At 41.5% G+C, this 15035-nt stretch overlaps 1 protein-coding gene across 2 annotated transcripts in view; it reads right to left on the bottom strand.

The window, feature by feature from the left end:
* The window catches only part of LOC124722952 (sarcosine dehydrogenase, mitochondrial), a 275416-nt gene that overhangs the window by 154355 nt on the left and 106026 nt on the right, over nt 1-15035 (bottom strand). For both annotated transcript variants that reach the window (XM_047248117.1, XM_047248118.1), the window contains exons 4-5: nt 10314-10567; nt 1-213 (exon numbers count right to left, since the gene is read on the bottom strand). In XM_047248117.1, coding sequence (XP_047104073.1) covers nt 1-213; nt 10314-10567 — 467 coding nt within the window. The remainder of the gene's footprint in view (nt 214-10313; nt 10568-15035) is intronic.

Raw genomic sequence — 15035 nt, 5'->3', positions numbered from 1 at the left:
CTTAGCACCTGCTTGTACAGCAGTTCGCGTAAGGGCTGTACAAAGCATAGACGGGTCAACAGTCCCATCACCAGGAGAGTATAGACTTCCATGTACTACCTTCTCATTTATCAGAGGAAAAATCTTTTTTGTTTCTTCTGCAGACAGTATACTGGACTCAATGCCAAAGCTGTGGCCTACTGTAGCTAAACGTCTATATTCCTCCAGTCTTTCCTGTAACAAATAAAAAAGGTTTCAATTTTATGCAATGAGCTCCTCTCTCTCTCAACGCAACTTATTATTTAGTATTCTACAAAGTTTCTGTGTTCCCTATCCTCCTTCTCATAGTTTCTTCTTTTCCAAGAATCTCTAATGTACTTTTGCTGTGCATACCTATAAACCCTGGAAATTGTATTGCTATACTTTTTTTTTTTTTGACATCAAATGATGAGATTTACAATGACATATTTAATAATACATAACATTATATTTATGTACAATGGCTAATAAATAATTTATATTACATCAACTTTGATAAATTACAGACTATATAATAAGGTAATTTTTTGAATGATTACTTACAAAGGTTTATGTCTGTTTCTGAGTTACCATTTCTGTTTTCAGTAAAAGTTATTTCATACTCTACAGCAATTTTGTATCTTCTTTCACTTCTTTTATGCTATAATAGCTTGTAATGTCTGCTGACAAGTCGGCCTACAATTTGGTTTCATAGTATGGCTATGGGGCTTTAAGGAGCTCAGAATCCTTTCCATGAATACAGACACTTAATTATAAGAAATTTTTTAAATTTTGTTTTAAATAAGTACCCAGTAGGCCTTCTTGTGCATTCTGGGAAATCCTTGTGTAACCTCAAGCCACTGATGTATGGACTGAGATTTTGTGTGTGTGTGTTTGTGTGTGTGTGTGTGTGTGTGTGTGTGTGTGTGTGTGTGTGTGTGAGAGAGAGAGAGAGAGAGAGAGCGCACGTGCATGGGGTGTGCAGTGGGATATTTATTTTGGATAAGAGCATCACAACATGTCTCCCTGTACCCCAAACTGGGCATCAATTATTAGCTCTCTTCTGTACCACCAATATTCTGTTCAATTGCACATCAGCAATACAGCCCCTCAGCTCTGTTCAGTAATTTATAAATGGGAAAATCATACCATAGTATATAAATCTCGGTGTTTTATTTCATACAATTTTGGTCAGTTGGCTACGCAAGTGTAATGCATTACTTACACTCCTGGAAATTGAAATAAGAACACCGTGAATTCATTGTCCCAGGAAGGGGAAAGTTTATTGACACATTCCTGGGGTCAGATACATCACATGATCACACTGACAGAACCACAGGCACATAGACACAGGCAACAGAGCATGCACAATGTCGGCACTAGTACAGTGTATATCCACCTTTCGCAGCAATGCAGGCTGCTATTCTCCCATGGAGACGGTCGTAGAGATGCTGGATGTAGTCCTGTGGAACGGCTTGCCATGCCATTTCCACCTGGCGCTTCAGTTGGACCAGCGTTCGTGCTGGACGTGCAGACCGCGTGAGACGACGCTTCATCCAGTCCCAAACATGCTCAATGGGGGACAGATCCGGAGATCTTGCTGGCCAGGGTAGTTGACTTACACCTTCTAGAGCACGTTGGGTGGCACGGGATACATGCGGACGTGCATTGTCCTGTTGGAACAGCAAGTTCCCTTGCCGGTCTAGGAATGGTAGAACGATGGGTTCGATGACGGTTTGGATGTACCGTGCACTATTCAGTGTCCCCTCAACGATCACCAGTGGTGTACAGCCAGTGTAGGAGATCGCTCCCCACACCATGATGCCGGGTGTTGGCCCTGTGTGCCTCGGTCGTATGCAGTCCTGATTGTGGCGCTCACCTGCACGGCGCCAAACACGCATACGACCATCATTGGCACCAAGGCAGAAGCGACTCTCATCGCTGAAGACGACACGTCTCCATTCGTCCCTCCATTCACGCCTGTCGCGACACCAGTGGAGGCGGGCTGCACGATGTTGGGGCGTGAGCGGAAGACGGCCTAACGGTGTGCGGGACCGTAGCCCAGCTTCATGGAGACGGTTGCGAATGGTCCTCGCCGATACCCCAGGAGCAACAGTGTCCCTAATTTGCTGGGAAGTGGCGGTGCGGTCCCCTACGGCACTGAGAAGGATCCTACGGTCTTGGCGTGCATCCGTGCGTCGCTGCGGTCCGGTCCCAGGTCGACGGGCACGTGCACCTTCCGCCGACCACTGGCGACAACATCGATGTACTGTGGAGACCTCACGCCCCACGTGTTGAGCAATTCGGCGGTACGTCCACCCGGCCTCCCGCATGCCCACTATACTCCCTCGCTCAAAGTCCGTCAACTGCACATACGGTTCACGTCCACGCTGTCGCGGCATGCTACCAGTGTTAAAGACTGCGATGGAGCTCCGTATGCCATGGCAAACTGGCTGACACTGACGGCGGCGGTGCACAAATGCTGCGCAGCTAGCACCATTCGACGGCCAACACCGCGGTTCCTGGTGTGTCCGCTGTGCCGTGCGTGTGATCATTGCTTGTACAGCCCTCTCGCAGTGTCCGGAGCAAGTATGGTGGGACTGACACACCGGTGTCAATGTGTTCTTTTTTCCATTTCCAGGAGTGTATTTTTGTGCACACAAAATTGACACGAGTTTCCCATTAACAGTTTTCATTGAAGTGTGAGCCAAAGAATTTAGAGGGTAAATTGTCTACATCCGAAATTCTGCAAACATAGCCTACACTTTTTTATATCTGCTACACCTACACCCATATTTTGCGAACCATTGGGAACATCTTACACAATACCAAAGAAATTCTGGCCATCTGTAAGAGCTGTCCAGACACTCATGGGTGATTTTTTGAATGATTTCATGATGCCTTCAGTTGCCATTCTCTTTATTTCATGGAAAATTGTACAATTTTGGTCTTAAGCCATTTTCAGGTATCTAAAATGGAAGCATTATACATTGGATAATTAGTGGCACTTGTGATTTTGACATAGGAACAAGTCATATCTGTAGATGTGCTAGCACATGATAACTTACTTTATGGATGCTTCTTTAGCAGTATATTATGCCATGTATGTCCTTACTACGATGACTGAATGTAATGCTCATAAAATAAATTAGAGAGGTTTATTGATGTTGTAGGAGCATGTTACTTTTCACTGGTTGTTGCAAAGCTCTTAGATATAAGGACCACCTTTTAATGTACATAGCACTAGGAAGATCACATTTTACAGAAATTTGTTAATTAACTTACATGTTCCTTTCTTCTCAACTACATGTAATTATATTTGTAGGTTAATTAACAAATTTCTGTAAAATAATTATAATGTTCTTATTGTTAAGTAAGTTAAAACATGAACCTTACATGTAAGAGCTTTGCAACAACTGCTCAAAGTAACATGCTTCTAAAATAACAAAAAACCTTTCTAATTTATTTTACCAGAAACTACACACAGTCATTACAGCAAAGATATACATGGCATAATAAAAATTATAATGGCATAATATAAGTTACAATGTGCCAAGTACATCAACAGATATGACTTGTTCCTATGGCAAAATCACAAGTGTCACTAATGTATCGGTTTTAGATACTTGAAAGTGGCCTAAGACCAAAAATGTACAATCATACATGAAATAAAGAGAATGGCAATTGCAGATCCTATAGCATTTAAAATTATAGACTAAAGGATGAGATGTGTACTGAAATTGAGGTCAGAAAAATAAAACCAGAAATGCTGAGCTCTGTTATCAAATGTTCCTTTACAAAAGAAAATCTATCAGTAATGCCCCAATTTGATTTTCATACTACTGAAAAGATGAGTGAAATAAATATGAGTGTCAGTGTAATTGAGAAACAGCTGAAATCATCAAAACTGAACAGAGTCTGAGAGCCAGACAAAATACTAATCAGGCTCTATATTGAATTTGTGACTAAACTAATCCCTCCTTTAAGCACAAGATAACAAAGATCTATGGACAAAAAGGTGTGCTCAGAGACTAGAAGAAAGCACCCATCTATAAGAAGGGCAACTGGAGTGAGCCACGAAACTAATATCCAATATACTTGCCATCCATTTGTTGTAGAATCTTAGAACACATACTGAGCTCAAATGTAATGAGGTATCTCAAGCAGAGTAACCTCTTGCATGTAAAACAGTATGGTTTTCGAAAATATCAGTCACATGAAATCCAACTTCTGTCTTTCCCTCATGACATCCTGGAAGCCATAGATCAATACAATCAGATATATGCAATGTTTCTTGACTTCTGAAAGGAATTTGACTCCCGTGCTAGCCAAATTTAGCAAAATGGAGGAACGTGGTAGGGGCATGTCTTCCATGTGGTAAGCTACAGATAGCTGTATTTAAGCCCTGGACCAGCCAATTAGGTCACTCGCATGGCAAGGCTACATTGTGAAACCAGCGGTGCGAGAGTTGCTGGTACAAGATTTACTGATGAAGTCATAATCAGGATGGTTGGGCCATGCTATGACACTCAGTCTGTGCCAGTTTTTGCCATCATACACTTGATACTGTAATGGCACAGACCACATATGGTGCCCAGGGCCATAATTAGTCACAGCTGCTGCCTCCAGTCACATTCAATGACCCGATGTCACAACAACCCCAACAGAAGCAGATGCTACTGCACTGTTCCCTTCTGCAATGCTACACCCACATCTGGGTCAATGACAAACTTTTGGGAGGCTCCCATGCTAGCCAAATGATTTAGCAAAATGGAGGAACGTGGTAGAGGTATGTCTTCCATGTGGTAAGCTACAGATAGCTGTATTTAAGCCCTGGACCAGCCAATTAGGTCACTCGCATGGCAGGGCTACATTATGAAACCAGCGGTGCGAGAGTTGCTAGTACAAGATTTACTGATGAAGTCATAATCAGGATGGCTGGGCCATGCTATGACACTCAGTCTGTGCCAGTTTTTGCCATCATCCAAGGCATGAAGTGAGATCCAACCAGTTCCATGTTATGGGCAACTGCCACAGCCCACCATTGCTCTCCAAGTCGCAGCGCCATGTTCATCACCCTGGGTAATACTGTGTTGGGTAGACCTGCCTAGCCCTGACCATTGCATCATTGCCCCACCATCCTGACAAAGCACCAGCTGTCTAATGCAATATAAACGTAGAAAAGCTCTATGCTACCAATCGCCTCCATAGGAAACACTTGCATTGGCACATTTGCACCATTGTACTCAGGTCTGAGGGTCATTGCCTGCTGCCTGTCGCCTGCCTGCTGCAAACACTCTGCTCCATGTTTATTTTTGTTTAGAACTAAAGAACTTTAACAATAGATCAGCTGCCTACATCACCTGCACCTCCACCTACATCCACCAGATAGCTGCTTACTCACATTTACCTATCAACACCTGTTACACTACAAAAAGCACAATCATATGAAGTATCAAGTGAGATTTATACTGGATTGAAGATTTCTCAATGGGGTGGAGACAGCATTTTAACACTGATGGAGAGTCATGGAGAGTCATCAGTAGATATACACTACTGGCAATTCAAATTGCTACACTATGAAGTAGACAAACAGGAAGAAGATGCTGTGATATGCAAATGATTAGCTTTTTGGAGCATTCACACAAGGTTGGTGCTGGTGGCGACACCTACAATGTGTTGACATGAGGAAAGTTTCCAACCTATTTCTCATACACAAACAGCAGTTGATCAGCGTTGCCTGGTGAAACGTTGTTGTGATGCCTCGTGTAAGGAGGAGAAATGCTTACCATCATGTTTCCGACTTTGATAAAGGTTGGATTGTAGCCTATCGCGATTGTGGTTTATCCTATTGTGACATTGCTGCTCGTGTTGTTCAAGATCCAATGACAGTTAGCAGAAAATGGAATCGGTGGGTTTAGGAGGGTGATACGGAACACCGTGCTGGATCCCAACGGCCTCGTATCACTAGCAGTCGAGATGACAGGCATCTTATCCACAGGGCTGTAACGGATTGTGCAGCCACGTCTCAATCCCTGAGTCAAAAGATGGGGACATTTGCAAGACAACAACCATCTGCACGAACAGTTTGACAACGTTTGCAGCAGCATGGACTAGCAGCTCGGAGACCATGGCTGCAGTTACACTTGACACTGCATCACAGACAGGAGCACCTGTGATGGTGTACTCAATGATGAACCTGGGTGCACGAATGGCAAAACGTCATTTCTTCGGATGAATCCAGGTTCTGTTTACAGCATCATGATGGTTGCATCCGTGTTTGGCAACATCGTGGTGAACGCACATTGGAAGCGAGTATTCATTATCGCCATACTGGCATATCATCCGGCGTGATGGTATGGAGTGCCATTGGTTACATGTCTCAGTCATCTCTTGTTCGCACTGACGGCACTTTGAACAGTGGACGTTACATTTCAGATGTGTTACGACCCATGGCTCTACCCTTCTTTTGATCCCTGCGAAACCCTACATTTCAGCAGGATAATGCATGACCACATGTTGCAGGTCCTGTATGGGCCTTTCTGGATACAGAAAATGTTCGACTGCTGCCCTGGCCAGCACATTCTCCAGATCTATTACCAACAGAAAACGTCTGGTCAATGGTGGCCGAGCAACTGGCTTGTCTAATACGCCAGTCACTACTCTTGATGAACTGTGGTATCATGTTGAAGCTGTATGGACAGCTGTACCTGTACATGCCATCCAAGCTCTGTTTGACTCAATGCCCAGGCATATCAAGGCCTTTATTACGGCCAGAGATGGTTGTTCTGGGTACTGATTTCTCAGGGTCTATGCTCCCAAAGTGCATGAAAATGTAATCACATGTCAGCTCTAGCATAATATATTTGTTCAATGAATACCCATTTATCATCTGCATTTCTTCTTGGTGTAGCAATTTTAATGGCCACTGGTGTAGAAGTAACATAATGTGTGTCCCAGGTAAGTGTGTTGGGGTTCTTATTGTTTATGTGGTCTATTAATGGTTCAAATGGCTCTGAGCACTATGGGACTTAACTACTGTGGTCATCAGTCCCCTAGAACTTAGAACTACTTAAACCTAACTAACCTAAGAACATCACACACATCCATGCCCGAGGCAGGATTCGAACCTGCGACCGTAGTAGTTATATATTCATAAGATTTCAGAGTGGCATGAATGTTCAGGAATGTAAAATTATGCTCTCACCTAAATTAAAAAATGTATTATCCTATGATTGCAATATCAATGAGTCAAACTTGCAGTTAATCAACTTATACAGCTTGGCATAACAGCCTGTAATTATATGAAATGGAATGATCACAGAGGCTCAGTCATATGTAAGAAACATAGCAGACTTCATTTTATTTGCACTCATTCTACAAGAAGACTGCTTACAAATCTTTTGTGCGCCCCACCTTAGAACGTTGTTCAAACATGTGGAACCCATACCAAAGAGGACTAACAGAAGATACTGAGTATATACAATGAAGGGTGGCATGAATGGTCATAAGTTTGTTTGATTCATTGGATGTCAGCAAGGAAATGTTGCACAAGTAGAGTTGGTTGGTTCTTCAAAATAGCTGGAAATTATCCCACAAACATCTACTCACAAATTTCAAGAACCAGTACTAACAGAAGAATCTACAGATATTGTTTTGCCAAGTGCACATCACTCTTGTAGTGACCCTGAAGACAAAATTAGGCCAATTACAAAATGTTCAGAGATATTGAAGCAGACATTCTTCTCACGTTCCATACATATTTGCTGTGGGAAGAAATTCTAACATATGGTACCATTCTAAGTACCCTCTGTCATACACTTCACAGTGATTTGCAGAGTATGGATGCAAATGTAAATGTAGATGTAGAAGGTGTGAGAGGTTTCTTATGACACAATATCATGTGATTTTCCTTAAAATTTCTTTGTTTCATTATTTAGCCTGATATTATAAGAAGTGATCAAAACGTTTTCATTTGAGAGCAGTGCTGCAGCATATACGCAACCCAGCATGACTCTGACATGAGTATATAAGCACCAACATATAGGCAAGGGGTATTATGTGGCCTTTGAACTGGAAATATTTGATCACCCATTGTATATGGACCTCCTTAATGAAACACTGTCTCTGTGGGCAATGGGATTTGAGTGTTCCAATGAAGTGGAAGGCTACACTGGTGGTAGTGTAACTGCAGGTAGTGTCTCCCAAGCCAGTCAGGTCTCCACAGAGGATCCAGACAAAGTGTTTCTCACAGTGTCCTGTCTAGAATCCTATCTTTTCCTTTTCCTCTCTGTGACTGTGCAGTAGCAGGCCGAGTCCCCTAATGTTGGCAATGGAAGCTCCTTGGTTACCAGGACAACAGTGATGCATGTAGGTCTCACTGCAGAGAAAAGGATAGCCTTCTGTAGTTGAGGTGAAAACAAGCTACCTAAGGGATAAGGCCCTGAAGTAAAACTTCGGCAGGTTGCCGGGCCATGAGGTGGCAGGCCGCTCTTTTGGGAGGGAGGGCCGATTTCCTGCACAAACAAAAACATTCAAATCACAGAAACTGAAGGAGAAATAGCCAGCTGGAGCTTAAGAATGTGATCTTGGTCTGAAAAAGAAAACCCATATTGGGTTTTGGGATGTAAGAACATTGAGAGAGGTGGGAAGGGTAAGACAGGCTGAAAAAGGGATGGAGAACTATAGACCGGGTATATTGGGAGTGAGTGGAATATGGTGGTCAGAATCTGGGGAAGTTCAAATACAAAATGGTGGGCAGCTACTTATGTTGACAGTTGAAGATGTTATGTATAGGAACAGTGTAGGACTCTTACTATCTAAAAACTGTAAAAGGGGTTTACTAGAGGCGAAACCAGTGTCAGAAAGGATAACTGCATCCTTTAGAACAAACGTGCAAAATATCACTGTAATTCAGCACTTCCTGGCTAAAGAAGAATTAAATTATATGTTTTATACAGAGCTAAATGGAGTCCTTAGGCAAACTCATTGTAGAGACACAAAAATTGTAATGGGAAATTTCAACACAAAAGTTGGTTCAGGAAACAAAGGGCTTGAACACATCATGGGTGTACACAGCATTGGCAACAGAAATGCAAATGATGAACTGCTGGTAGATATGTGCACTGACCGTGACCTAGTCACTGGAGTTGCACTGTTTCCACATAGCAACTAACCATAAGATAACATGAGTCTCATCAAATCATGTTACTGAAAATCAGATAGATCAGATACCTGTAAGCTGCAAGTTACAACACTTTCTACTAAATGTCAGAAATAAGAGAGAAGCAGACATCAGAGCAAAGATGGCTGGGGTACACATTGAGAAAGCCAGATGGAGCATCCGAAAAGAAGGCACCGGAATGAAATCTCCAAGGAACAAGGATGAGAGGCAGGCCTAGAGGTACATGGAAAAGTATGGTGGAAGAGGAAGCAAGGAAAGTTAGCAAGACCTGGGTGGAACTGGGGGAAATGGCCAAAGACAGAGATGCATGGCAAGTTCTCCTGGATGCACTATGCCCCCATAGGGGTCAAAGGAATTAAGTCAGTAAGTCTGTTATACTAAGGGTCAGTACCCTCCTCATTACACAAGCAATCAAAACAAAATCTCTATTCTTTGCACAATACAACTGCCATGTTCACAATTCAGAGTGATGGCTGGCAACTCTCTAAAGCCAAAGATTTTTATATTGAAATCATCAGAATTGTCTTCATTCAGTATGTAGAAAATTCTCTAAGAGAGAAATCTAATGGAAATTTCCTATCACTCAATGAAAATAATTATATTTTTATTAGTTAAATATGTTATAATGTATCACTATCATATTTTTCTTAAGGACAGCAAGAAAACTCCATTTTTATACAATGGTTTTTCTGGTTTATCTGCCCTGTGTCACTGACCTTAAATGTTGCCTATTGTTTTTATGCAGATCAAACTTTATGTTAGATCTTTTAAATAGCCAGCTTATATCATCCAATACTGAGCGATAGAAAAGAATAATTAGAAGCTTTTTACTCTGTCCTTCAAGGCCACTCTTTTGTAGTTCCATTTCAGGGTGCACTGAGATCTGTAGATGAATTATTGTATGTTTGTCTTTCTTTATGCCATCCCTTGTAGCTCAACTGGTATATCTTGTTCATACAGTTATACTATTGGATAGACTATGAACATTTATATGTTTTTTTACAAATATGTGTGAGTACATTATCTGCATGTGCCATATGGTTACGGACATTTCTTAGTTAATTCTGAGAAGATATTATACTGACCTGAAATTTTTAAGGATGAAAAAAATAACAGTTTGAAAGACATTTACCTTGTTGTGAGCTATGTAAAGTCCACCATTATTTATCCAGCCAGGATTAAATCCAGTCTCTATTTCCAGTTTTGCAAGCAAATTTCGAGTTGCTGCCAAGAGTTGAATTTCAACATCATTAGGACGCAAGCTCCAAACAAGACCAGCTGAATGCCATGTTGTCCCAGAGGTGACTTTGGAGCGTTCTAGTAGCACTGTGTCAACTCCCCGTTTTGCTAGCTGATAAAGTAGGTTGCATCCAGCAGAGCCTCCACCTGGTAATTAATGTGACTTATAACTTAAAGGTAATACAGTTTTAATTATACAGTATAGAGTAAGAAAGTAACAGGTTTTTTACAACCTGAAAAGATTATTTTGTAAAAAGCTGAAACATAAATCATAACACTCATGTCCGCAACCTGGCTACCACTAGCACGTTCGCTTATGAGTGACCTACCATTCCTCAGAGACTGCTGTGTATCTTTATATTTACATTTAATACAGTCTTTTAAATTTTGAATATGCAATTGTCTCTGGAAACTTAATAGTTCATTTTGCTATATTGACATTAATTTATTTGTATTCCTAGCATATAGTATAGCTTTTAAGTTCTATTCACTTCTTTTTGGAAAAATATTAGTAAAGAACAGATTGCAGCCTAAAATGAGCATATATTTGTGCTATTCTACATTTACATCTACATCTACAAAAATACTCTGCAAGCCACCATATGGTGCATGGCAGAGGGAACCTTGTAGCACTAGTAATCATTTCCTCTCCTATAACACTCACAAAAGTGGGGGAGAAACAACAGTTTGTATTCCTCCACATGAACCCTAATTATTCTTATCTTATCTTCATGGTCCTTATGTGTATGTTGGTGGCAGTAGAAATAGTCTGCAGTCTGCTTCAAATGCTGATTCTATTGAACACAGGGGAGACAGCACCAGTAGCGATTTCTAGTAAGATGAGCAAATGTAAAACATTGTCAGCCCCCTTCCCCATTTGAATGATTTTTAGTTGAAAGCAAAAAAAGTAGGAAACCCACAAATAAACCAACGTGAGACATTATTTGAAGCAAGTGCTACATTATAAATAACTAAGAGTAGCAGTAATAGTAAGCAAAACAAAGCCAGCTCATCCCATTTCAGAGGCTGCATTATAATATTTAAATACTAACCAAAAAATTATAAGACTTAGAAATAATCCTACATTGTGACCTAAATGTTGATGTTATTTCTATAATGCAGGAAAACAGCAAACAGAAACAGTATGTATCCCTGGTTTTATCCTAGGCAGTTTGTAAGCCAGCTCCATCTGATTTCAGAAACTGCACTAAATGTTTAATCACAAGCAAAAGCATTACAACAGTTAGAAATAATACTGGCTTTTGACATAAATGCTGATGTTACCTCTATAACACATCAATGGGTAGTAAAACAGCAAACAAAAGCAGTAAATATCTCAGGTTTTGTCCTAGACAGTTTGTACTGTTGATCTCGCAAGAAACATAGAGGGATAACTACTTTTCAGAAGAGAATTAAGGTATAGGGCAATCCAGTCCAAACAAATTCCAATTTGATAAAGGAAAAAATCTTTGAAATGGCAAGTATTTGAGGGGCATTCAACAAGTAAGACAACACATTTTTGTTCAGCCAATTATCATCGACAAAATGAGGAATTTGTTGAAGGATATTGTCGAATGTTCCCACTTCAGGCTCTACAGTTTCATGAAGTTCCAATAGGTGGCAGCATTATACATAGCGTTCAAAATGGCATCTGTAATAAAGGTGCATTCCAAGAAGAGAGCTGTCACTGAGTTTCTTTTGGCAGGAAACCAGACCATCACAGATATTGATAGGCTCTTGTAGAGCATAGTGTTCAAAATGGCATCTATAATAAAGGTGCATTCCAAGAAGAGAGCTGTCACTGAGTTTCTTTTGGCAGGAAACCAGACCATCACAGATATTGATAGGCTCTTGTCTACAGAGACCTGGCAGTGAATAAAAACATGGACAAGGAACCCGTCATCAGCACAAACCTGTGCACTCTCCCACAGGCTGCACACAACTGTGACTGCTGCAGTGTTGGAATGAGTGGACACTCCATTTGAGGTGATCACTGGCTCACAATCAAACATCTCAGAGCAGAACTGGATGTCTCTGTTGATAGTGTTGACACACTCATCCACCAGTTGGGATACTCAAAGGTGTGGCCCACTGTGTTCCTCGCCACCTAACAGGAGACCACAAGGAACAATAAAGGTACATCTATGCAGAATCATGGATGCTTTATGAGGCTGATTGTGACAATTTTTTGTCAAACATCATCACAGGCAATGAAACATGGGTTCATCACTTTGAACCAGAAACAAAATGGGAGTCCACGGGGTGGCACTGCATTACTTTTCCTCCAAAGAATAAGTTCAAAGCCACACCCTCAGCTGGTAAAGTCATGGCAGTGGTCTTCTGAGACTCTGAAGGGGTTATTCTGTTTGATGTCTACCCACATATTGAATTGATCAAATCAAAACTGTGTTGTTCTACCCTCAGAAGACTGATGAAATGACATCAGCATGTTTGTCACCACAAAAATGCAAAAGAACTTCTCCTTCTGCATGACAACACAAGGCCTCACACAGGTCTGTGCACGGAGAGGAGGTCACAAAACTTCATTGGACTACTCTCCCTCATTCACCCCACAGCCCGGATATTGTACTTTCTGACTTCCATATGTCTGGCCCAATAAAGGTTTCCCTGCACAGGAAGCAGTACATGGATGATGGGAAGCTTATTGATGTTCACCAATAGAGTGGTACCATATAAGCATACAGATCATCTCACTAGAGTGGCGCAAAGCCATCACATCAAACAGAGATTATGTTGAAAAATAGAGTTTTGTAGCCTAAAGTGTAGGGAATAATATGGTGTATTAGAATCCTGAATAAAATCAAGCCGCTTTCAGAGAAAAGCAATAACAGAGTGCAGCTCACAAGTGGTCAAACTCTACAGTGGTAAGTCCATGTTAGCTGGCATTTTTGCCAAGTTTCTTCCACACCATAACCTAATGTTTTGTCTCAGAAGTTAAATAATGGACCCATGTCTCATCTCCAATGACAAGCTGGAGCAGGATTTTGTGCATGAACTGACCTCTCAATTATGTCCTATAAATGTTCTATGGGATTCATTTCAGGCAATCTTGGTGGCAGAATCATTCATTCAACTTGTCCAGAATGTTCTTCCAACCAGTCATGAACAATTGTGGTCTGGTGACATGGCACATCATTGTTTGAGAACATTAAGTCCATGAATGGCTGTAAATGGTCTCCAACTGGCCAAACATAACCATTTCCAGTTAATGATTGGTTCAGTTGGACCAGAGGACCCAGTCCATTCCACGTAAGCACTGCCCATACCATTATTTAGCCACCACCAGCTTGCGCAGTGCATTGTTGACAACTTGGGTTCATGGCTTCTTTGAGTCTGTGTCACACTTGAACTCTACCATCAGCTCTTACCAACTGAAATCGGAACTCATCTGATAAGGCCACAGTTTTCTAGTGATTTCAGGTCCAACAGATATGCTCATGAGCCCAGGAGGGGTGCTGGTGATGTCATGCTGCTAGCAAAGTCACTTACATTGGTTTTCTGCTGCCATAGCCCATCTACACCAAATTTCACTACACTGTCCAAATAAATACATTTGTCTTTCCCACACTGATTTCTGCAATTATTTCAGGCAGTGTTGCTTGTCTGTTAATACTGAGAACTCTACTCAAATGTTGCTGCTCTACATCATTAAATTAAGCCTGTTGGCCACTGCATTGTTTACGGTGAATGGTAATGCCAGAAATTTGGAATTCTTGACTCACTCTTGACACTGTGGATCTCAGAATATTGAATTATCTAATGACTTTTGAAATGGAATGCCCCATGCATCCATCTCCAACTACCGTTACCCATGCAGAGACTGTTAATTCCTGAAATACAGCCATACTCACAACGGAAACCCTTTCACGTGAATCACCTGAGTAAAAATGACAGATCTTCTGAATCACATTGTGCACATAATACTACGACTATCTGTATAAGTGCATATTGTTATCCCGTGACTTTTGTGATCTCAGTATGTACACTGTCCAGTCTAATGAATGTGACAAGCAGTCAAAAGCCAGAATAACCAGCTTTTGGAGAACTAGATGTGCCAGAAGAGAGTCAGTGAGGTTGTGGAACCATGCTGACTCCAGTGCAGAGGCCAATAGCACTAGGTTTCTCAGCTGAGGATCCACTGCTTGAACAGCCTGATAAAGGTTGTCCTGCAGGTTCTCGATAGGGTTTAAATCTGGGGAGTTTCATAGCCATAGGATTACACTAAACTCATCCTGGTGCTCTTTGAATCATATATGTACACTGTAAGCTGTGTACCACATTTCATTGCCATGCTGATAGATGCCATCATGCTGAGAAAAAATAAACCGCATGTAGGGTGGCCATGATTCCAAAGGATAGATGCATACATGTTTTGATTCTCTGTGCCTTCCAGGATGATAAGATCACCCAGGGAATGCTACAAAAATATTCCCCAGACCACAACACTTGCTCCTGGTTCCAGGGTGCCTGCTTTCAAATGTTTCACACCATAGATGTCTACAACCACCTGTCCGATGGAGCATAAAACTTGGTTCACCTGGATAGGCCACCTGTCACCACTCAGTGAACAACCAGCTGTGGTATTTGTGTGCAA

Source organism: Schistocerca piceifrons, chromosome X, assembly GCF_021461385.2.
Source record: "Schistocerca piceifrons isolate TAMUIC-IGC-003096 chromosome X, iqSchPice1.1, whole genome shotgun sequence".
Lineage (NCBI taxonomy): Eukaryota > Metazoa > Arthropoda > Insecta > Orthoptera > Acrididae > Schistocerca > Schistocerca piceifrons.
This window is presented reverse-complemented; position numbering and strand designations above follow the sequence as displayed.